The sequence below is a fragment of the Akebia trifoliata genome, chromosome 8, assembly GCF_017979445.1.
Source record: "Akebia trifoliata isolate Shusen 1 chromosome 8, ASM1797944v1, whole genome shotgun sequence".
Taxonomy (NCBI): Eukaryota; Viridiplantae; Streptophyta; class Magnoliopsida; order Ranunculales; family Lardizabalaceae; genus Akebia; species Akebia trifoliata.
The window spans coordinates 26,350,902-26,373,556 of record NC_141382.1 but is presented as its reverse complement, the minus strand read 5'-3'; the positions used below and the strand labels follow the sequence as shown (position 1 = coordinate 26,373,556).

The following is a 22,655-nucleotide window of genomic DNA, read 5'->3' as shown; positions in this document are numbered from 1 at the left end:
TTTTCAAGTTTATTGATCTCATTACTACAATTTTTCAACCCTCATTTGCTGGGTTAGTTTATGCAAACGATTAGTTCACTCCACGCAAAGATTTACTAAATTCAAACTTTAAAACTTAGGTTCTAAGATGTATTTTAGATTTCACAAAGCTACCTTTTGCTTCTTTAATCCCTTAAAATAAAAAAATAAATAAATAAATAGAAAGGAGGGGGGGTTCATGTGACATGTGAAGCTCTCAAAGTCTCCCCCTTAATTAGCAAAATGTGTGAAAAAGATGGCTTCAAAATCATAATTGATGACTTTGCTTTATGCTAACATGTAATCTAAGTGTTTGTCTCCTTATTAATGAGTGATCCATTGATGTCATGCTTCTCTCTCACACACACACTATTCTCTTTCTCTCTGTTCATAAGTCAAATTAAAGGGCCAGATGAAAGTAGCCCACTTGGATTTTAATTTGTAAAGTGAGTTAGCTTTAATAGATTCGATGATATTAATGGCCACTACACAAATGTTTTTTTTTTTTTTTTTCTCTTTTTTAAATCTATTAGGTGATACGTTTTGTGGAAAAAGTACAAAATCCGAGTGACTCAGCATTTGAATGATTAATGAGTTCTTTCTAACTCAGTCGAGTCAAAGTTCAAGTCTCTTAATATGAATTAGGACCACACTGTGCAAAGGAAGACAAAAAGGTCAATTAAAATATAGAGAAATTTACCAACTAATTGATGAGTAACATCCAAATTATTACCTATATTACAAAATATTTACGAAATAATTAATTTTATTGTCGTGATAAATATAAATAATCATGAATATAGGTAGAAAAAAAATGGATCCAGAGATAAAATAATAATAAACTGACTTGAAAAAAAGTCACTCGAAATTCACTGGTTGATGTGGATATGTGTATGGAGCCATATATCTTTTTTCTTATGGTTCTATGCACATGCCACGCACATCTCCGAGTGAATTTAGAGTGACTTTTTTCAAGGTAGTTTATCACAACTCTATTAAAATAATTAGAATAATTATCAGCAATTTTTTATCATTTCTTCAATTAGATCTTTTGCCCTAAAGTAAAATCCCATTCTAAATTCTTATTATTGATTCTGATAAACTCAATACTTGTTCAACTTGTTCACTCCAAAGAAAATAACTTATTTGAATAATTTAATGCTCTATTTGATCGAATTTTTATTTAAGGGGAAAAAAAACCGTGGAATTGAAATAACTCACTCAGAACATCTTGTAAATGATGACATGGTACGATTGTGTCAACTAAGCCCTTATGTATGGAATAAATAATCAGCCATTTATGAATCATATTGTATTCTTGTATTCAATGTTTATTCAATTACTCCTCTATCTACAAATGCAATATAAGTCTTGGGTTTTACAATAAAGATGTCTCCCAACATATCAAAACTTACCATCACTTCACCAGTTGTAGGAGATGTAAGGTTATTGAAACTCATGGAGAAGAAAATAAATTTATGGATGGAATCAAATATGCAAATTTTACAGACAAAAGTATTTAGTTATTGGGAAACAATCAATATATCTATAATGTTGAATCAAGATCAACTATGATAAAAATAAAGCATTGGGTTGGGTCGAACTCTTCTTTGATATCAAGGTAATAATTATGAATAGTCATCGACTCTCTCGGGCCCCATCAACGTGGGCCTTGTAGCCTTGCCTATGATGGGAGGGCTACATTGTTTATATATCATAATTATGGTTTATGACCAGCCCATTAAAAATATAAGTGTATAGATCCCTCTGGGATCCAGCATTGACATGCATGCTTAAATAAATTATAAATAGAAAAAAAAAAGTAAAGTATGAAATATATGTTTGTTTTTGTGTAATAATTTTAACAAATCATATATATCATCTAGGATGAAGATATGTTGTTGATTGATTATTTTGGATTATGGATCATTTGAAATTCATTTTGGTCGGAAAATAATTTCTCTTTGTTGATGGAAAAACGGGATTTTCTTAAAATCCTATTGTCATTCTCCCACTAGTATCTATATTTTTGATATTTTTTAGGTGCAATCAAACAATGACAAACATTCAACGTGGGAATTTATTTCTTCAATGAATTGTATTTTGTAGAAAATATTTCCTCTATAATCCTACACAACCCTTTCAGGGAAAGTAGATGAAAAAATTAGAGAAAAAGTTTTAGAAATCAATGATAACGATCACTGAAAACCACCGCGAATTTGGAGGACAATGTTGTGATTGTGAGGTTCAAGAAGGATTAGATAATAGAAAAACCATTATGGCACTTTATCAATCTATATTGAGCAACCCTAATGGGCCCGATCATCGATCTTGAAATGCCACTCTAACGACATTGATTGGTTCATGGTGCCCCAACAAAAATGTACTTAAGAGATTATTAGATTTTATGAATGAAACAAATCTGAGACAATGCAATTTGAGGTGTGTTTGTGTCAACTTTTAGTATCAAAATTATGAAATATGGGAAAATAAGAAGAGGCAGATTTTGACTGAGACCATCATGTTGTTGGCCATCAATCCTCATTAGGGGTTTTTTCTTTGATAGTCAAAATTAGTCAAACTTTTTAACAAATAAATGTACCCTTATTAAGCACTATAGATCAGCTTCTCATGTTCAAAGAGAAAGTAATGAGAGATCCACAATGATGGAGTTGTAGCAACTAAGCAATGGGGGTCATTTTCAGGTGTGAAGGGAAGGGTATTTTACTTATTTTCGATTTACTGTTAACGAATCATGAACAAGTTGGGAAGTGGGGTTCTTTAACAATTTCAAGATATATAAGGGTGTAAATAATAAATATATAAATTGAAGTTCTTTTGAGATTCAGAATTCAGAGAGAGAGAGAGAGGCACTAATAAGAACGTGGAGCGTAGGATACACCATTTAGGGGTGCGCAGAACGCATCCTGCGTCTTTTAGAGAAAATGTAAAACAGTCTGAAAACCAGAGTGAGTCAGACTGAGAGTGAGAGCTGCTATTTATATAAGAGAAAAAATCAAATAAATTGTTCTTCGCGTGGCATTTTCACAGAGATTTTTGTCTCTGAAATCTCTGTAAAACCTTCAATTCTCTTCGATTTCAGAGTGTTTTTTATATATGCAATAATGGCTTCGATTTAGTTTAAAAACTTGATATTTCGATGATTTATTGCTTTTTTTTTTTTTCGTCTCATTTTGACCTCTAGTATCGAAAATCTGAGAATTTAGTCGTGAATTAGTTCGGAACAGAAAAAAAAAGCCTTTTTTTTTTTTTCATCATAAATTTGTTGAAATTTCAGGTTTAATCACTGAAGAGTTCTTGATGTCTTCCGACATAAACTAGAATCAGCTCTCGCTAGTTTTCTTTCTGTAAGTTTATTTTGAAGTATTTTGGATTTTTTCGATTCTCTAGTCCCATTGAAGAAATTTCGAGAATCGGAAACGAGTTTGAAAGTTATGGCCAAATACTCGATCAGATCAAATTGTCACAAAATTTTCTTCATTGATCGAATTTGATTATTTTTGCGATTTTTAGATCTCTTTGAAGATCTCTGTAGTTCGATTAAGGGTTATTAGGGTTTCTGGTTGTTTCAAGGTAGAAGTAGATGGACCAATTGCTGCTTCCTACTTCTGGACCGCCAATAAAACGGAGAGCTGGTTTGCGAAGGAAACAAGCGGGAAGAGGTTCATACAGAGGCAGTTAGAGGGTGGGGTGTGAGGGGAATTTGTGGTTTTTGGGGTTTTCTTAAGGGTTTTTAATGGGTGAGGAGATGGATCTAACTCACTTGCAGAGAACTCTCAGAAACCTCTGTTTTAATACAGAGTGGAAATATGCTGCCTTTTGGAAGCTTCAGCATGGAACTCCAATGTAAGTTCATTTGCATTTCTTGAATATTCATGATTAAGCTGCCAATGCTTCAATTTTTTTTCTCTATTTCTTTGGATTGTGTTTTTGTGCAAAATTTTCATTTGGGTTTTACTATTAGTCTTGTTTTAATCAAGCATGATTTTGTCTTAGTTAGTTTAGTTGTTGTTTTGTTTATACCTTAAATTCTTTTGACAAAAGGGAGAGTTGGATCAGGGTTTTGAATATTGTCCAAGTCGTCTTGGTATCATTCTTGAACGAATGGGGTATTCAATGTGAATTGTCATTCACAATTCCTCATCCAAGATCCAAGATGACTCGGCCGATCCGGTATTTTGAAAATATCGGCTGTGTCAACTGCATTTTTTGTGTTTTTTTGGATAAAAATGCCTTATTTTTTAACAATTTATTATTTTAATAAACATATGATCTTGTGGCTAAGCGTCTTCTAATCTTCCTTATTTTATAAAAGATATTATAATTATTTAGAAATAATTATACATAAATTAATAATTTAAATCGTGTTAAATGATTAATCTCATCCGAGACAAAATGAGTTGGATGAGTCAACTTGGTATTGGTGGGAATGAGACGAGGTGGAATACCAAGTTTTAAAACCATGTTTCAGATTGGGAAACCTACAGCTTTGTAACTAAGGTTGTAAGCATCCTCAATATAGTGAAACTTTCTCAACTTCCATCCATGGACCAGATAACTGAACTACGTAAAACTTGTGTCTTTCTTGATTTTTTTTTTCTTGTTTATTTTATCATATACATAGCTAGATCTTGAGATCTGTTCTCACAGTTCTCATTTGAGGGCCCTGAACGTATTGGCTATGTAGGAGTAGTGCTCAACTGCTTGTATAGAGAATATATTAATTAACTGTATTCACTTCCCTCCAAAAGTAGTTGGATTCATGCCTAGATAGCTAGCAACGATTAAAATTTCTCCAAACTTACCTAGTTTCCGCTAAATAGAGGCATCTTTAACTAGGGTTTTGGGCATGCTAATTTTCAAGTGACTAAAATTTGAGGATTTGGAGATGAAGCTGTCACAAGTTGGGATTTCCCCGTGGTATTTTGTTTGGTTGTTCTTCATTTGATGGTCTAGAACAGTAGGCGCAAACCTCCTAATTGATGTAGGATCTGCTTGTTGAGTCGGCTAGGCTTGGAGTTCTTGGAGTTCCTTCCATTTTAAGAGAATTTAATGGATTAGAGTACTAACTCCAAACTTCATTTTAAAAAAATATTGTCTGAGGTGATGATCATTCAGCTGATATTCCATGCCGTATCTGAAACCTGAGTTTGATTTTGGATAGTTGAAGAGCGTCCCTAAATGACCGACTTTTTTTTTCTTTTAATTTACTAACTACATTTATTTGTTATTGAGAAAGATGAGTTTGTTATTTGTGCTTTAGAAGTTTAAATTGATCTTCTGGTTATTTATTGAATGGTAAGCAAATCCACTTAAATAATAATATATATATATATATATATATATATATATATATATATATATATATCTTAACTTCTTTTGAACCTTTGAGTGCTTTGAACTATTTTAGATTAGTAGGTACTGCTGGTCTGAGATTAATATTTTTCTTTATTTTGATGGCAATTGTACACATTTCAGGATTTTAACTTTGGAGGATGCTTATTACAATAACCAAGAGTCACTTGATTCTTCAGATCACATGTGCTTTCATGTTTCACGCAAGAACATGCATGAAGGGCATTATTTACAGGATCCGCTTGGTTTAGCTGTGGCAAAGATGTTGTATTTTGTGTATTCTCTTGGGGAAGGGTATGATGCTTATATCCTAGATTATATAATCAGGCTTTGGTCTCTTGCACAATATTGCAATAGTTCAACCTAAACCTTCTATTTTTAGACAGAAATAAGGAGGAATAACTATGCGGTAAATCTGCTGCTGATTAACTTGACTCTCCCATTCTTGTCATTATACAAATGTTCAAATGACATAAGCTTAGAGTTCCCTTAAATTTTTAAACTTTTATCTGAGATTTAACTGAGTTTTTGTTTGTTCATGCCTATCAGAATTATAGGACAAGTGGCAATTACTGGGAAGCATCAATGGATCTTTGAAGATAAACCTGGACCCTGTTCCTGGTCATCATCTGAGGTGTGGAGTTTTCTTGCTTAATGAATACATGAGCGTCACATATGTTTTCTTTACATCGCCAACAGATAAGATTTGATAATCCATTTTAACATTAATAATTGCATCTTCTTTTTTCTTTTCTTTTCTTTTTCTTTTGTTTCATGACATCAGTTCTGTGATGTGTGGCAAACTCAGTTTTCATCTGGGATCAAGGTATGACTGCTGCATAACTTCTTCTTTTTATTTTTTAATTTAATTTATATTATTATGGGGAATATAGTAATGCTAATTGTACACAACATGCACATGGATGGACAGATAGCGAAAGAGGTTGTTAGAACCATGCATGTTTTTTTCATTCTACAATACTTAATGATATGTTTCATCACCTTGAATGGATGCCTTTGGGATGGGCATAATCCGAAAATTGCTGGCAAGATGAGTATGACCATCTGACCAATAATAGTTTCCTTTCAAACTAACGTAGATAGGCTTGCTAACACTTATCTCAATGCATATGATCGAGTTAAGATGCGTTGAAAAAAGAAATCAACATCACTGACCGAGTCAAATCAGTTTGACTAAGTCAACTCAGTCCAATCATTGACCGGTCCTCAAGATCTAGTCCAACTTCTCTTAGGACTCTTTCTTTTATTGAGTTTCTATTTTTTAAGTTGTTTAAGTAGGCTTAGTTAGTTTCTAATTTGTTTTATGTTTAAAATTCGTATTTATTCTTTAGGTTATAATTAGAAGTCCTTTTAGATGCTCAAATTGAGTTCTAATAGGATTAGAAGGTTAGTTATATGTTATAGATAGATTAGGAAGTTACTTTTTAGTATTTTAAAAGGTTTCTAAATTGTTATGGAGTTATCTATATAAAGTGCTCCAATAAACAAATTCAATGAGTTAGTTTTTTTTAAGATTGATTAATAAAAGAAGAGATTTTTTTCCCTATCTTTGTTTTTTTTATTATAAGAACCCGATATTGGTTCTTAATGTTAGTAGGCGTTTGGATAGGACTCCTTGGCTACTTCTGACTCTTGCGGGGAGTTAGAAGTCGTTTGAATGCGTTTGGATGAACAACTCCTTCGAAGAGTTACTCCGCGCAAGAGCAAGAAATTACTCTTTGTGAAGAAGTCAAGAAAACCTATTTCTCAAAACTCATCTTGCGGAGAGTCAAAATCCAACGGTTCGTTTTACCAAAATACCCTTAACTTTATTAATTTTCTATGAAAATATTCCTAATTCATTTGCCCTTAAATCAAGCGAAAGAAACCTTTATTAATATTAAATTTTTTTTTTTTTTTAAATTTTGAGTATAATGGACTTAAACACATTATATTAATATTTAATATTTAAAATATTTTATTATATTATATTAATATTTATAGTTAAACACATTATATTAATATTTAATATTTAAAATATTATATTATATTATATTAATATTTATTATATTATATTATATTAATATTTATAATTAAAATGTCAAAAACAATATAGTTTGAAGGCATATAATGACACTAAAAAATAGTCTGTCAATTTTTAAAATTTTTTTTGAGTATAATGGATTTAAACACATTATTTTAATACTTAATATTTAAAATATTATATTAATATTTATAATTAAAATGTCAAAAACAGTATAGTTTGAAGGCATATTATGACACTAAAAGATAAAAAATAGTAACTGGTATAAGAGTATTCTGGTCTTTTTTCTAGAAGTCATGAGAAGTCAGTATGGTTCCCACATAGACTTCCAGCACAAAAGTACTTCTGCCAGTACTTCACAGAGTTAATTGTCAAACGCCCTTTCTGCACAGAATTACTTTTCCAGCTCCTCCATAGAGTACTTTAGCTCCTGTTCTTTGGAACAGTAGTTCTGCTCCTGGTATCCAAACAGGCCCTTAGTGTTTGCGATTGATTTCCATCAATCTCAAATCTAGATTGAAGTTTCTAGCATGTTTTGCTCGACATAGAGATGGTTAGGGTCTGATGTAGATAGGTTTGCCGACATTTGTCTTAATGCATATGATCAAGTTAAGATGCATCGAAGAAAGAAATCAATAGCATTGACCGAGTCAACTTGATTTAACCAAGTCAATTCGATCCAATCTTTGACTGGTCCTCAAGACCTAGTCTAACTTCTCTTAGGACTCTTTGTTTTATTGAGTTTCTATTTTTTAAATTGTTTAAGTAGTTCTAGTTAGCTTCTAATTTGTTTTATGTTTAAAATTCGTATTTATTCTTTAGGTTATAATTAGAAGTCCTTTTAGATGCTCAAATTGAGTTCTAATAGAATTAGAAGGTTAGTAATATGTTATAAATAGATTAGGAAGTTACTTTTTAGTATTTTAAAAGATTTCTAAGTTGTTATGGAGTTATCTATATAAGGAACTTCAATAAACAAATTCAGTGAGTTAGTTTTTTTTAAAGATTGATTAATATAAGAAGTGACTTTCCTTCCTTTTCTTGATTTTTTAGCATAAGAGTCTAATATTGGTTCTTAATTTTAGTGTTTGCGATTGATTTCCATCAATTTCAAACTTAGATTGAAGTTTCTAGTTTGTTTTGCTCGACATAGAGATTCTTCATTACTCTTAGTTCTTGGGATTTCACCCTAGAGCCAGATTTTTGACATAAACTCCAAGTTTGTGTGTTCTACCCTACATCAGGGTCATTCGATAAAACACAATTTTTAGCTTGTGGACCTCTCAAGATTTGCTCTATTGACTGTCAAGCCCATGTAAATGAGTAGCTACACAATTACCATGTACCAAGTACGTTTTTTGATTGATATTACCATGTACAAGTATGGAATGCCATACTTGGTGGCGTATCCATACCAGATTTCTTCGTGTGTGTTAATGGGCATGGTCTAAGTTATGAGCCATTTGAGTTCCACCACCTATACCTGATGGTAATGCTGCATGTTATCACTTGGTCATCAATATGGAATGCAAATTCTAGTATACTAATTGGGTTAACCAAATTCATAAGCAGATGATTATTGTAGAACACATTCAATTATAGAAAATAAGAAATAGATTAACTCATTTTAACCATCTTTTATATCAAATATCCTTGCTATTAAAACTCGTACAGATACTTCAATATTGCAATTTCTCATTTTCAAACATGGAGCCATAAAAAACCTTTAAAACTTCATATGAAAAAAAATAATTTCACCAGAAGTAACAATAATAATAATAATAACTTAAGAAAAAAAATTTAGCCAGAAAGGTCTATATATTTTCTCCATGAACCACAGTCAAGTGTGCTGCATAAATTCTTTCAGGCTGGGTGGAATTTGACCCCATCAAATTTTCCTTATCATGTTCTCAGGAATCTTGTACAAACAGCTTATTATTTTTCATGTGTCATCCGAGTGGCAGGAATATTCATCAAATAAGGATTGGTCAAGACTCGCAAATTTATAATATTCAAGCTGACAGAACTAGTTTTCAAATCACATTTGTTCTTGGATTCATCTTCTAAATAGATTTAGGAAATTCCAATTTTACTACCTGATCGACACCTTTGTCATTATTATGTGATATTCTTTCAAGATCACGCTTGTTGTAAATTTCCCATAAGCTCATTGTTCCTTTCTCCTCCAAAATTGACTGCCATTGTATGGCTTTGATCTCTGATCTCCATCCCTGTACCAGACAGCAACATTATCTCTGTAGCCAGTAAATTATTTTATATTGAGAGGATAAAGCTTGAACATAATCAATCTAAGATTCTGAGGCTATTTGTTTTTTAGCATAGCTTTAGGGTGCTCTATTCTCAATTGGGTACATCGTGAGCATTGTAGACATTAAGGAAGAAGGCTTCCATGGGCATGATGACCATGGCATGATGACCATGGCAGAGTGCATGAGGGTATAATGAATATTGTGGTAGAGGTTGTGGCGGTATCATGAATACTGCGGAAAAAAAAAAAAATGAATACTGTGGAAAAGTTCATGAGGGTATCTCTGATAACATGATCATAAGCGGTGCACAAAACACTGCGAGGGTCACAAATTATGAGGGTGCAAATGATCTCCAACGGTCAAGACTCACAAGAGTGCAGGTACACCATAGGAGTTGCCATCGGCATGGTCACAAAAGCATCATGGGTGCTGTTTTCAGTATGGTTGCAAGGATGTCGTGAACATTGCATCAGCAAGGTCACAAGCACGCCTTGGACGTTGCCATTTTCATGGCCAAACAGGGTGGCACAGGTGCTTCTGTGAGCAGAGTCACAAGGGTGTCATGGGTGCTGACATCAGCATGGTCTCAAGGGCACTGTGGTGCTACCTTTGGCAAGGGTACGAGCGCTCTGTGCATGTGAAAGTTCTGAAGGTATGTCCCCATTACAGGTGTTATCATCAGCACGGGCATGATTGGTGTCATGTGCAAAGACATCATGTATGGTGTGAACATCAGGAGTGTTGTGGATATTGTTATGTTGGGATGAGGGACGTCGGTGACTCCACAAGACTGCACCAAATGTGGCATTGGTGCTTGCAAGTCTGGAGATTTCAGGCTATTCCAATCAATGTGGCAGCCAACATTTGTTTTGTCCGTATCAATGACAGTGGCCTGTCTACTTCACTACTCTTTGACTATCCAAAATGAAGTCTCTACATAAAACAATTAGAATCACTCCTGATGCAAACTATTCAGCCTTGCTGATCGAAGGAATGCACTGACATTTTGGTAGTCTAGAATGAAGAGTCCATGTTGGATGTGGAACATCCTTTTTTGAGGTTATTGAATTGTTAGTCATTTGTAAATAGTTATTTCCCCTATATATTGAGCATGCTTAGCCTAAAGTAGCATCATTTTTATGTGTTTCTGTATTCATATATTGTTTATAAAGAACAACTTCTTTGTTATGTAGACTGTAGCTGTTGTAGCCGTTGTTCCATATGGAGTTGTACAACTTGGATCTCTAAATACGGTAAGTAATAATTTTTTGTTTGCTTGCATCAATGATCTAGGTACAACCTGTCAATATTTAGAACTTGACTTGGTACTTGTATAATTGGATCTGGAAGTCCAATCTCATAACCTTAAATGTCTAATGCTAGGTGTAAGTTTCTAGTTTCTTTTTTTGATCTTCTGGAAAGTACTTAATAAAGTACTTTCCATTCTGGTCCTTGTAAATTGGAGTTTATTCCTATTACTGAAGAGTACAATTTGACATCCTTTAAAACTCAATACTTGCTTCTATTTTAAAATGGGTTGGGATCCGTTGACTCCTAAGAATGACTCATGAGAAAAGCACATGATCCCAACCCTTTAAACACAATCCAATGGTTGAGATTTATGAGTATCTTGATAACACAAATCTCGGAGATACTTATCCCGAGGATAAATCTCAACCATTGGATTTTGTGTTTAAAGGGCCGGGATCATGTGTTTTTTTCATGAGTCATTCTTAGGAGTCAAAGGATCCTGACCCTATTAAAATATGTGCAGAACTGCAGATGAAGATCAACTTGTTGAAATCCATATAAACTATACATTGAAGGTCAAATTCGGAAAAATCATTCGTACCATCAAATTGAAGAATTGACTCAATTCATTTTTTTTTATAAAGTAACTCAGTCATTTTTCATATTTCTATACCCATGATCTTGGAAAATATACTTAACAAACTATGAGAACATTAGGTTTGTTGCTGGCACTAGCACCATGAATAACAATTAGCAGTGTTTACGTGTCTCTTGACCGCTAGCAACCTAAACTGAAACTTTATATCTGGTCAACTTAGTCGACTGAAAACAACTATTAGGAGAAATAATCCATATCATCAAATTTGGGAATCAACTCATTCATTTCACATTTCCATAGTCATGGTCTTAGAAAATAAATTTAACAACCCGTAAAAACATTAAATCTGTTGTTATGACACCAAGAGTGATGGAGGAGTATTTACGTTTGTCTCTGATTTACTTACAAACTAAAACAGCTGAAACTTTATTCAGATATACTTACCTAAAACAACTGGTTACTGGGCAATTTTTTTCTTCCACCCTGTAAAGTACACTGCACAGTAATGACAACCTACGATTGCACATGCATACTGTCATAGGATCTCTTACAAGTGAGAAGACTAAGGTAACAAAAAAGTAATAGAAACTAAAGAATTCAAAAGATAATCAACACTTGAATAGAGAATAACCGATGAGAGTAGATAGAACTTGGTGATTCTATGCCTCGTTACATGCTTCTGGTTGCCCTAATCTATGGAACCAAACATGATGAACCACTCAAAAACAGCTCAGTTGTCTAACGACTAGGCCAGTTGCATATATCCTCCATTTGTAGACTAGCTGAGTATAAGGGTGATTGAAACTCCAAGAAAACAAATTAGAATCACTTTAGGAACTTCTAAACCTCCTAAAACTAAGAAGAAGAAGAATAGAAATCAATTAAACATATTATAAAATTACTAGAACTTGAAGAAAAAAAATAGCTTCTAGAACTTCTGACACCTTCACCTTTATGTGTTCCACACACATCTTCTTTCTTTACTGGTATTGCTTCAGTGATATGTGTGTGATGGAGGCTTGGTGCACCATACTGAAATCAGAATGCATCACATGCACACCCCATGTTTTAATTCTTGGTCATGTCCAAATCATGATCCTGTTTTTAATAAGAACTCACATTCAATCCGACTTGTCTCAGGTAGACTAGAATGAGTTTGGTCGACTCATTTGTGTCCTATGGATCAGATGTGTCTTGATTCTTGGCCAAGTCCAAATCATGATCCTGATTTTAATCAGAAATCACATTCAATCGGACTTGTCTCAGGTAGACTAGAATGATTTTGGTCCACTCATTTGTGTCCTAAGGATCGGATGTATCTTGAGTTGGCCCTGTGTGTTTCTTTGCCTAGGGAAGAAACAACCCCAAACCCCCCAAAGAAAGAGTGTTTTAGTTTCTCCCCCTGTGACATGGTTTGGCCAGATAATTTTTCTCATCTTTTCCTCTATGATGGATCAATGATAATGCATATCATGTGCTATGTTGTTTCTAAATCATTTTATGGGCATCAGTCAAAGATAGTTTCATATTTTAATTGGTTCCTTCATGTGAGAGGAGCAGGTCATTGAAGATATGAAGGTGGTGACCCATATCAAAGATGTTTTTCATTCTATTCAAAATTCATCAATGGAATTTTTTCCCAATCGATTACAACATACCGTGCAAAGCACCTTACATCCGGTATGTCCGCCTCTATTTCATTTGGAAAGTTTGTATGGTAACTCATAAGAAACTAATTAGCTCTTCTTCCCAGTCAAAGATATCTGCAAAATCTTCGGGTTTAGAGATTTTCGACGATTTTCCAGAGAGTTCCAACAAAGCCATAAGCAATGAAAAGGCAAACATTCGATCTCACTTGTTGCAATCTCTTCGAATATTCAACGACTTATCTTGTGATGTTCTTCCACTTCCTAGTCTCCATCAGAGAAAGGCAGATGGAGTGGTCAATAAAGATTTGGGAGTTGAATCGACAACATCAAGAGATGATGAAAGTGCTGTGTTAGCCTTGCTTCTACAGAAATCTGAAATCCTAAATGTTAAGCAACTGAATCAGGAGTTGAAATTGCTTAATAAAAATAATTGTGGAGAGGAGAATAGAGGTTGGATGGAGATGGCTGCTGGATCAAAGCACAGTGATGCCACTACTCCATACAATTTTCCTTTAGAGAATGTTGATAATTTTATACTGCCAGCATACACGTCTGGAATAGGTTATCCTTTTTGTCCTTTGGGTGTCCTTGACTCTGCAGTCTGTGATAGAGTAGAGTTTGATAGTGTAGTTTATGTTCAGAAAAAGGACCTGCGATCATCTGAACCGTTAGAAATGCAGCTTGGAAAAGGTTTGGAGCAGAATTTGGAGACTGAGGTAAGTTGCATTGATAGTGTGAACACTTCATTAAAATTTTCCTCTGGATGTGAACTGCATGAGGCCCTTGGATCAACATTTAAGAAGGAGAAAGACATTTGTGCTTGGAGTAAGTCAGAGGATACAGAATCTGAAATACATAGTAAGTCTCCAGAAAGGATGGTTGATAGCCAGTTGACAGCGGAGTGTGGGTTAGATCATCTTGTAAGGTCCTCCAAGGAGTTGTCATCAAATACTCAGAGTGTGTGTAGCAATCAATTGGAGAAGCATGGGGAACCAACTAAAATCAATAGAAAGAGAGCTAGGCCCAGTGAAAGTTGTAGGGCGAGGCCAAGGGACAGACAACTGATCGAAGATCGTGTTAAGGAGCTGCGGGAGCTCGTACCCAATGGGTCAAAGGTAACTCTTACATAGATTATATGATGACTTTTAATGAAATGATATTTTCAGATTTTATTCTTCCTTTCATGCAAAAATATGTTGTTGCATCATGAGCTGAAATTCTTGAGACATTGCACAGGGCAGCATTGATTCCCTACTAGAGCGAACCATCAAGCACATGCTCTTTCTGAAAATTGTCACCAAGCATGCCAAAAAGATGAAGAAATGTGCTGAATCAAAGGTTGGTCTAGTATTTATTTAATTTACCTAAAATCCAATGGTTGTTACACTATTTCTTGAGTTTCGGATGGAAGGAGCCTAGTTGAATTCGATGTTTTATCTGAATGACAGTCTTTATGAAACCAAAACAACTTGAAAGAAACATTTTTTCTCAACCCACAAACTTGTATTCTGTTCTTTCTTTTTCTTTTTTCATGTTTTTGATTTGTTTGTGTTGCCCGCAAAGCATTTCCTGTATGCTAATGCACATAACTGAGACTGGTAATCGTCATTTGACTTAGGTGACTTGAATATATTACATTAACCTTTCAGTAAGCTTGTATTTTGGGATAGTTTGTCTTTTTTTTTACTATAAATTAAGGTTAGATTTGTAGCCATTAAATGGAAAGAAAAGATATGCAATGGCACATGCCTAAGGCTTATGTAGTTTAGTATGCCAAGGAAGCACATTTGCACTGTCATGGTATTTTGCGATGCTGACACCTGAACTCAATGGGGCTTGGTAACCCTTAGGTGCACCATATAAAACACCAAAGCCACCTGTTAAATTTAATTTTACTTTTGATTACCCCGCAGATGAAATTTACATTATATTTCGGAACCTGCAGTTCTGCGATGAGAGAATGGGTTTTCTAGGATCCTGCAGTCATGAACATGGTTCAAGCTGGGCTATAGAAGTGGGAAATCAGACAAATGTCTGCCCAATAGCAGTAAGGAATCTTAACATGAAAGGACAGATGCTTGTAGAGGTTTGTACAGGTTAAACATAAATTTTAAAAGGCAAAAATTGTACCTCCCCTCCTATATTTTCTCTGAATAGAGGTTCTCTGTCAAATTGTGTAGATGTTGTGTGAGGAATGCAGCCATTTTATTGAGATAGCAGAGGCCATTAGAAACTTGGGTCTAACAATCTTGAAAGGTTCAATGGAAGCCCGTGATGAGAAGACTTGGGCATGTTTTGTTATTGAGGTATGATTCTAATCAATTGGTGGTAAGCTTTTTGGCAATATCTTGAATTTAGGAAATATGCATTGTAAACCAATAACAATTTAAATTATTTTGTGTGTGTTTATGTGAGCTTTTAATATACTGTTGTATTTTATATTTGTTTTTTAATGAGCTAAAGCATCTATTTGAGTGTATGATTTATTGATGTTTTAATTGTATTATATATTTTCCTTTTAAATTCTTTGATATCTGTGGTAGAGAATCTGAGATGTCGAATTCAATTGCCTTCATGCATGTGTATATGCATATACATCAATTTTATATGTTGCTTTTATGTGTAAAAACTTTACATTGGTAAGATGTTTGTATCTGCAATAAAAATAAAATTTACTTCTCGCTATCGTACAAAGACAGGCATATGTCTTGGTGTCACAGAAAAAAACTGTGAGACACCAGAGCCTCCACTTATGCTGATACATCTGTAAAATTCAATCCATTACTAATATGTAACATCTGCATGCCCACGTGTGTCGTGTCCAACATGGGTACAAGGTGAAATAGCAAAACAGGTTCAATGGGATGGTTCGAATATTTGAGTTTGCATATGGATGGAATGTTTCCTGTGAAAGTGGAGAATTGCACCTATGATCGCCAACCCTAGTTCACACTTAATTTCTATCACCCCCCGAATACAACCCATGATGATGGCCCATTTCTGCCTCCTATGAAAAAATTTCATGGTCTCTGCTTCAAACAATCAGTCACCCATCTACAAAGGTATGCCTCCATACCAGGTACTATAGTACAATATTCCTCTATATTTAACAATTAATTATTTTTAATAAAGAGGAAACTAAATATATTAAATGTGAATTATAGGCCATAACTCAAGAAAAGTAGGTTGTGTTAACAACTTAATAAATTAGCGATGGAAATGAATTAAACAAGGCCTCCGTTTGAAGATTTCTTTTATAGAAAATCGATAAGATAAAGATTGGTGCTGCCTAGCTTGCTTGTCTGTGCATTAGGGGTGTGTCCGTATGTGGATATGTTATCATCGCAAATTGTAAAAGTGCCATGTCCTTGTTACATAGGTCTCCTCCAGGATATTTTTGAAATTGATTCAATTCACGTCACCTTACAATATAAGCAAATGTATTTAGATAAATTAATGAGCATAGAAATCATTTAAATGATATATGAATAATAGTTGAAAACCAAATATTTAAATAAATTGAGATTTGTTTGAAGCACAGCAAATTCTTTGGGTTATACTTGCTAGGTAAGTTAATATCTATACCTGTGGCCTACTGATAAATCAAACCAGATCAATTGATTCCGGGCCTCCTCCTTGATGATGGCCCACATCCACAAAAGCAAACCAACCAATTGGACGATCTTAACTGTTCTGATAGTGATTTCATTTTTGTTGTTCAAGTTTTATAGCTTGATTTCATGGTTAAAATCATCAAATGAATATGATTTTCATGCTATGTATTACCCAAAAGAGCAGACAAATATTGGATAGGTTGCCCACATTCTTAGTTGTCTTTTGGCATAGGACACACGTTCTTATTCTATTTTTTCATTTCAATTGGATATGAATTCTGAGTACAGTACCATTTCAGGGGCAGAATGACAGAGGAATGCATAGAGTGGATATATTAAGGTCGCTTCTGCAGTTATTGCGACCGATGACTTCAATCTGACATATCTTCTTCCCGACTGTCTAGGGAAACTCATAAACTCCAATCATGGTTTGGTGTTCTATATTATAGTCCTTGTTTCTCTATTTGCTGTTGATGGTCCTTGAGGAGATAGTATTTGGTCTTCTTTTTTTCAGCCTTGGTTATTTTCTTTATTTTGTTTCCATTATTTGGTAGTCTGGAAATCCTTTGTTTAGTAATTTGCAACTATAAGTATGAGATTGCCTCAACTGAAATACAAATCAAATCTCTCTTAAGATGTTTTAATCTTTATTTATTTTATTTTATAGTATTGGTGTTATTTTATATTTTGACCACAAGTTGGGTGACCAAAAATTAGGAGAAATAACTTAAAGAACCCTAGCGGAGGAATTTATTTCTAAATAATCCTTAAGTTTTGCGTGGTAGCTTGATGGGACATTTAGTGAACTTTTTATTTCTTAATGGTCTCTTGTTACTCACGAGTGAACCACTTTTTTAATAAAAAGTGGTGAACTCGGCCATAGTAAAATCCAACTATTTTCAATTTTCGAGTTTTTTTGATTAAAATACATGGAAAGACAGACTAAAAACTTGAGATGACAACTTATTTAGATGATTTCAACGGAAAAAATATCTTCAAAATATTTGAAAAAAATCTGTGAAAATGATTTTTTCTTCATTCTTAAATTCTTTTTGATAGAATGGAATCTCTAAAACTCGGTTGAGATGTCAAAAATTCTTTTTTTTTTATGGATGAAAACGATGAGTTCTAATGGTTGGGGCATTCAATAGTGACAAGTGGGAGATGAGGTCCAGGACGGTTAAGAAAAGAAAAGTTTTACTAAACAGACTATTAAGAAAAAAATTTCTCAATGAAGATCCTTTTTAAGTAATTCTCTCCAAAAATTAACATGTTCTTAGATTTAGTGTTGTAGAGATGGGTGATGTTGAGATGGATGAGGGATGAGTGATGAGTGAAAAGACAGAATAATAAACGAATGCCTTCTTTAATGAAAATGTGGTAGTCTGATAAATTAAGAGAATGTCCGTTAAGATGGTTTGGTTTGCAATGGAATGAAGGTTGATTACTGCCCTAATTAGATCATGGTTGATGTAAGTAACTATATTTTTTTAATGATTTAAATGTTTGTTATCTATATAAAATTAGATTTTGTAGCTGGGCATGGACTGATCCATCTTATAATAAGAAAAATAAATATCATTGTATATATATATATATATATATATATATATATATATATATATGTTTGAACTTGGTTTAAGTGGTTTGGCTCGAGATGAGATGTGTCAACTTGGGGGACTCGAAACCATGAATTATAAGTTGAAAGGTCTAAAAGAAAGCACGATCAAAATATATTTCAATATGGCTATGAATTGTTTATGGGACTTTTATTTTTTTAATTAATTTCATTTCTTCAATATTTAAAATGTAAAAATTAGATTTCATCAGGATCAGATAGATATAGCTCGAAAGTTTTAAAACTTTCAAGAAGAGATTAAGAGCTTTGTGCAGAACCATAAATCTTTTTCTTGAGTATCCCGAGGCAAAATGATATTACAGATCATCAAAACCTTCATCTATCTCAAAAGATTTTGGGATCAGATCCATCATCCATGGCAATCTATTCTCGCCATTTCAAAAGAACTATTGATAGACCTATTATACTTTTATTGTAGATTGCTATGAACACAACACCTCAATCCATTTTTACCCAAACCCTCCTTAATTTCTTTCATTTTTGTAATGGTGCAGATTAATTGGCAGAAGGAATATTTTAATATCTAGTAATCTTCAAGGCTGAAAAAGAACTAATATGTGCACACGAAAAAAGGAAAACAGAAGGCATGTATGTACGTATGACTCTGGATGGGATTCATTTTGCCGACCCTAAACCTTTAGAACAAAGCTTCATTTTCAACTAACCTAACCTAACCTAACTTCATTTTTTTTTTTTCCAATAGAGATATCTATCATTCACTGTCTACACCTTAATCCTAAAATTACTAGGGTCATCGAACAGACTAACTCAACACAGACAAACAACCTAAATTCATTTTTTCATTAATATAAAACAAATAATAAAAATACCCCCCTTAATTAATTTTTTTTTAATACAATAGCACAGAGTTTTCACCAAATTCAAGGAATGCTCCTACACTAAACATTTATCGTTTTTTCTTCTAAAACGTTTTTGTTTTGGGAGACTTCTTCTTGGCTTGTCTCCTTGGTATCAAGTTCTTCATCCCTAGGAAAAATAGCAATGCCCCGAAAACTGCTAAACTCTGGAAAAACAAAAATGGGACAAGTTTATTGACTGAATCACATAGAGCTCATGAATACAAAAAGAGTGGTTTAATAAACAGATGTGGCCAACCTCTGTATGCTTGAAAAAATGTTGAACAAAGTCTTTCTTTTTTATGTCATTGGTGCAGAGGTCATACAGAACAGGTGAAGCAACCACCTGTTCAAGAAGCTGCACAAGGAAGCATAGTTAGCACCCACACAATAAGCAACTTTTGAACCAAACATGTAGAATTGCTGCTGATATTTACATAGATTATAAGAGTACATACCAGAAGATAAGCTCCAAGAGAGCTGCCAAAGATGAAAAGAATGCCTCCAATCCCCTTAAGTGATATAGCAGCAACAACTAAATGTTTAATCTGTAAATAAAATCTCTCCAAATTAAAATGACTGTATCATCCAAAGCACAAATATAATTTCATCATCCAAATACAGGTGTTCAATTGTGTGTGAGCTTGATTATGAATCATCCAATTAAGGGTGTTCATACGTGTGTGTCTGTGTGGGAGACTAAAGAAGAAAAATCCCACTTCAATTTCTGGCAATTGCACCCCAAGATTGGCGGTCATGTGATTTGCAAGAATGTCGTACTTTGGTTTGAGAACCTTGGCTGCAGGCCCACCGTCAATCCCAAATTCATTAAACCTATAAACAGATACATATGTCATTAAATCACAACCAAGTCATCTAGACAAAATTTACTTATTACACGGGCTAAAATGGATAAGCTACATCCTGGATGTGGTGCTCAGCAGATACAAAACTCACGATTTTTAGAACAAGTAACTCATCACTCGTGATATTTGATGAAGAAAAACATGATTGAACTACATGTAAGGGAATAACTCCAACTAGAAACTACTCAACCCGAATGTCTAAAGGAGTTAACAAAGGTTTTCTTTAAACATATACAGTAAAATGCCTAATTAATGATTCAGCAATTCTATTGTGATCCTTAAAAACAAAAGGGGCAAAGCATATATAAAAATGCCATTACCAATATAATGCAAACTACCAATCAAGCTAGTAAGTCAACACAACTGACATATAAGTAAAATAAAAATCATACAACTGCCAATATTCAAGTGATTTAATATCCCCTCTTAAATGACATTTAATTTTGGATATGCCCTCCAAATTTGCATGAATGGTTTTTTTTTGATAGGTAAACATAAATATATTAATAAAGAAACAACAGGCGGTTGAGATGACCAACCAAGGATACAAATTTGGATGAATGGTTGAGACACATTGTATATTCTAAAATTGATTAAGTATACCCTTTAGACCATGTTTGTACAAAAATATCACGTAAAATTATCATTTTAATCCCCGCTTAAAGCGGGTGGGGGGTCTAGGCACTTGGATGATCTTGGTGGCCAAACAAAGCTTGGGCAAGGACCGAAAAAGGGCACAACTTTTGACAACATTGACTAAGAACTCGTTGTTTTCCAATATAATATGTTGGACATAAGACAAAGTAGTTGGTCCACCATTTCTTATCATACAAGAACAATGCCAAGAGAAGGTTTATGGGCCAGTAAGCAATGAAACAATTCCATTGTACCACATAAATGTAGGGATATTTGGTTGTGTGGACAAGGGAAGCATTTCGGTACATAGGCTTATCCTCATTAATAAAAATGTAGGGTGTGTTTGTCAACCGAGTTACCCCTATAACCAAGCATACCCATAAAGTATTCAGCTTCCATTACTTAATGAATGCGGGCAAAAACAAGTTCTATTATAGAATTATAACACTTAACTATTGTATTTAAGGGCTTCCAATCAATCAATAGGCTTTGAGTTCATAAGCACACAGAAAGGAAAGGATGTTAAGGATATTATATTGCACAAATGTGGGTTATAATCTAATATTTGACTATTCTAAGTAATAGCACACCATTGTTAGTGCATCATAATTGGTTGAATTTGAAAAGAGATTAGCAATGTGTTTCTAACTATGAGGCAATTGAAGAAAGCTAAATCAGAAAGTAATGGTTGAATCATTGACTGGTCTGAGAAAATATGGACCGAATTAAATCAATGGGTTTTGTGTTTTTTAATATAAAATAATATTTTTTTACAGAATTAAATGTTTTTATTTTTATTTTTATCTATATAAAAAAGGATTTTGTGACTAGATAGATATCTACTAAACCACGTTATAATAAGAAAGAATTACAGTTATATAAATTCATATTAACAAACAATTGTAAACTGATTTGAATGGTTTGACTTGTCCGAAACAAGATGACTCGAACGACTGGATTCTAAAACTTCGTTGGAAGTAATCCCTTTTCTGCTCAATAAAATACTAATAAGAATCTTTTTATGAAAAGATTTTTTTTTTCACAAAACAGGGATCCCAACAGAAGCAGAATTAAAGATAATTTAAAGTGAAACAAACTCGAAAATTGAAAAAACTACCAGTTTTGGAGACTCAAATCGACCATACCCAGTATTAGAAATAAAACCGTAGAATTTCTAACAAGGAACACATACAAATCACATAATCAACAAAAATATGCAAATTTTAAAGTTCAAAAGTACAAAATTAAATAAGAGAAGTTTGTGCAAATCTGAGAAGAAAAGAGTGAAGGAGAAGAGGCTCACTCTTGACATGCGGAGATGATGAACACGGAAGCAAAGAGAACTCTTCCTGCAAACGAGATGAACCCCATTGACGTACGGACACTAATAAATTCTGTCTCTCTCTCTCTCTTCAAGTCAACAACGAAGATGGAGAGGAGAGAGTCTTCAACAGGTCAAGATTCAGAGAGTTTTTAAAACGAAAAACTGAAAAACTGCTTCTTCTTTTTTCAGTTTGAGTACCGAAAATACCCCTGCCTCGATTATTTTAATTCTCGATAGTACCCCCCATCTCCAGTCGGAGTAGGTAAGTTCAAAATTCAAAATAATGGAGGATAGTGATATCATACTCCTGGGCTTATTGAATATCCGATGGGCCCTTCACCTAAAACTACAAGGACATTTCCTAGAGATTAGTAATAATCCTTTTAATGATTACTGTGGATGATATTTTTTGTGAAGCACCCGAAACAGACATGTGGCACCTAGGGATTTGTGTCTAGAGCATAGGATCCGAGTCAATGCAAATAACTCCCTACTAAAGTTAATAAGTTTGAT

The 22,655-nt window shown here is 33.8% G+C and overlaps 2 protein-coding genes across 10 annotated transcripts; one reads left to right on the top strand and one right to left on the bottom strand.

Moving 5' to 3' along the window:
- Window positions 1-2,895: 2,895 nt before the first annotated feature.
- Window positions 2,896-17,503, top strand: LOC147396432 (transcription factor EMB1444-like). Of its 9 annotated transcripts, none has more exons than XM_086450707.1 (12): window positions 2,900-3,092; window positions 3,317-3,885; window positions 5,518-5,688; window positions 5,944-6,028; window positions 6,179-6,220; window positions 10,902-10,961; window positions 13,118-13,237; window positions 13,311-14,321; window positions 14,443-14,544; window positions 15,152-15,292; window positions 15,387-15,512; window positions 17,120-17,503. In XM_086450707.1, the coding sequence occupies exons 2-12, from the start codon at window positions 3,776-3,778 to the stop codon at window positions 17,198-17,200; spliced, it is 2,049 nt and encodes a 682-aa protein (XP_086306833.1). In that variant the 5' UTR covers window positions 2,900-3,092; window positions 3,317-3,775; the 3' UTR covers window positions 17,201-17,503. The 9 variants fall into 9 exon arrangements, 8 of the variants coding, with proteins under 8 accessions (XP_086306838.1, XP_086306839.1, XP_086306837.1 ...); XM_086450710.1 differs by having other exon boundaries at window positions 2,900-3,386; window positions 3,617-3,885; XM_086450709.1 differs by having other exon boundaries at window positions 2,900-3,386; window positions 3,613-3,885.
- A 1,734-nt stretch (window positions 17,504-19,237) lies between these two features.
- LOC147396431 (uncharacterized) lies at window positions 19,238-22,336 on the bottom strand. The gene is made up of 5 exons (XM_086451327.1): window positions 22,122-22,336; window positions 20,036-20,150; window positions 19,775-19,864; window positions 19,576-19,674; window positions 19,238-19,483 (listed from the first exon to the last, which is right to left on the bottom strand). Exons 1-5 carry the CDS (start codon window positions 22,187-22,189, stop codon window positions 19,382-19,384), a joined length of 474 nt encoding a protein of 157 aa, XP_086307453.1. The 5' UTR covers window positions 22,190-22,336; the 3' UTR covers window positions 19,238-19,381.
- Window positions 22,337-22,655: the final 319 nt, after the last annotated feature.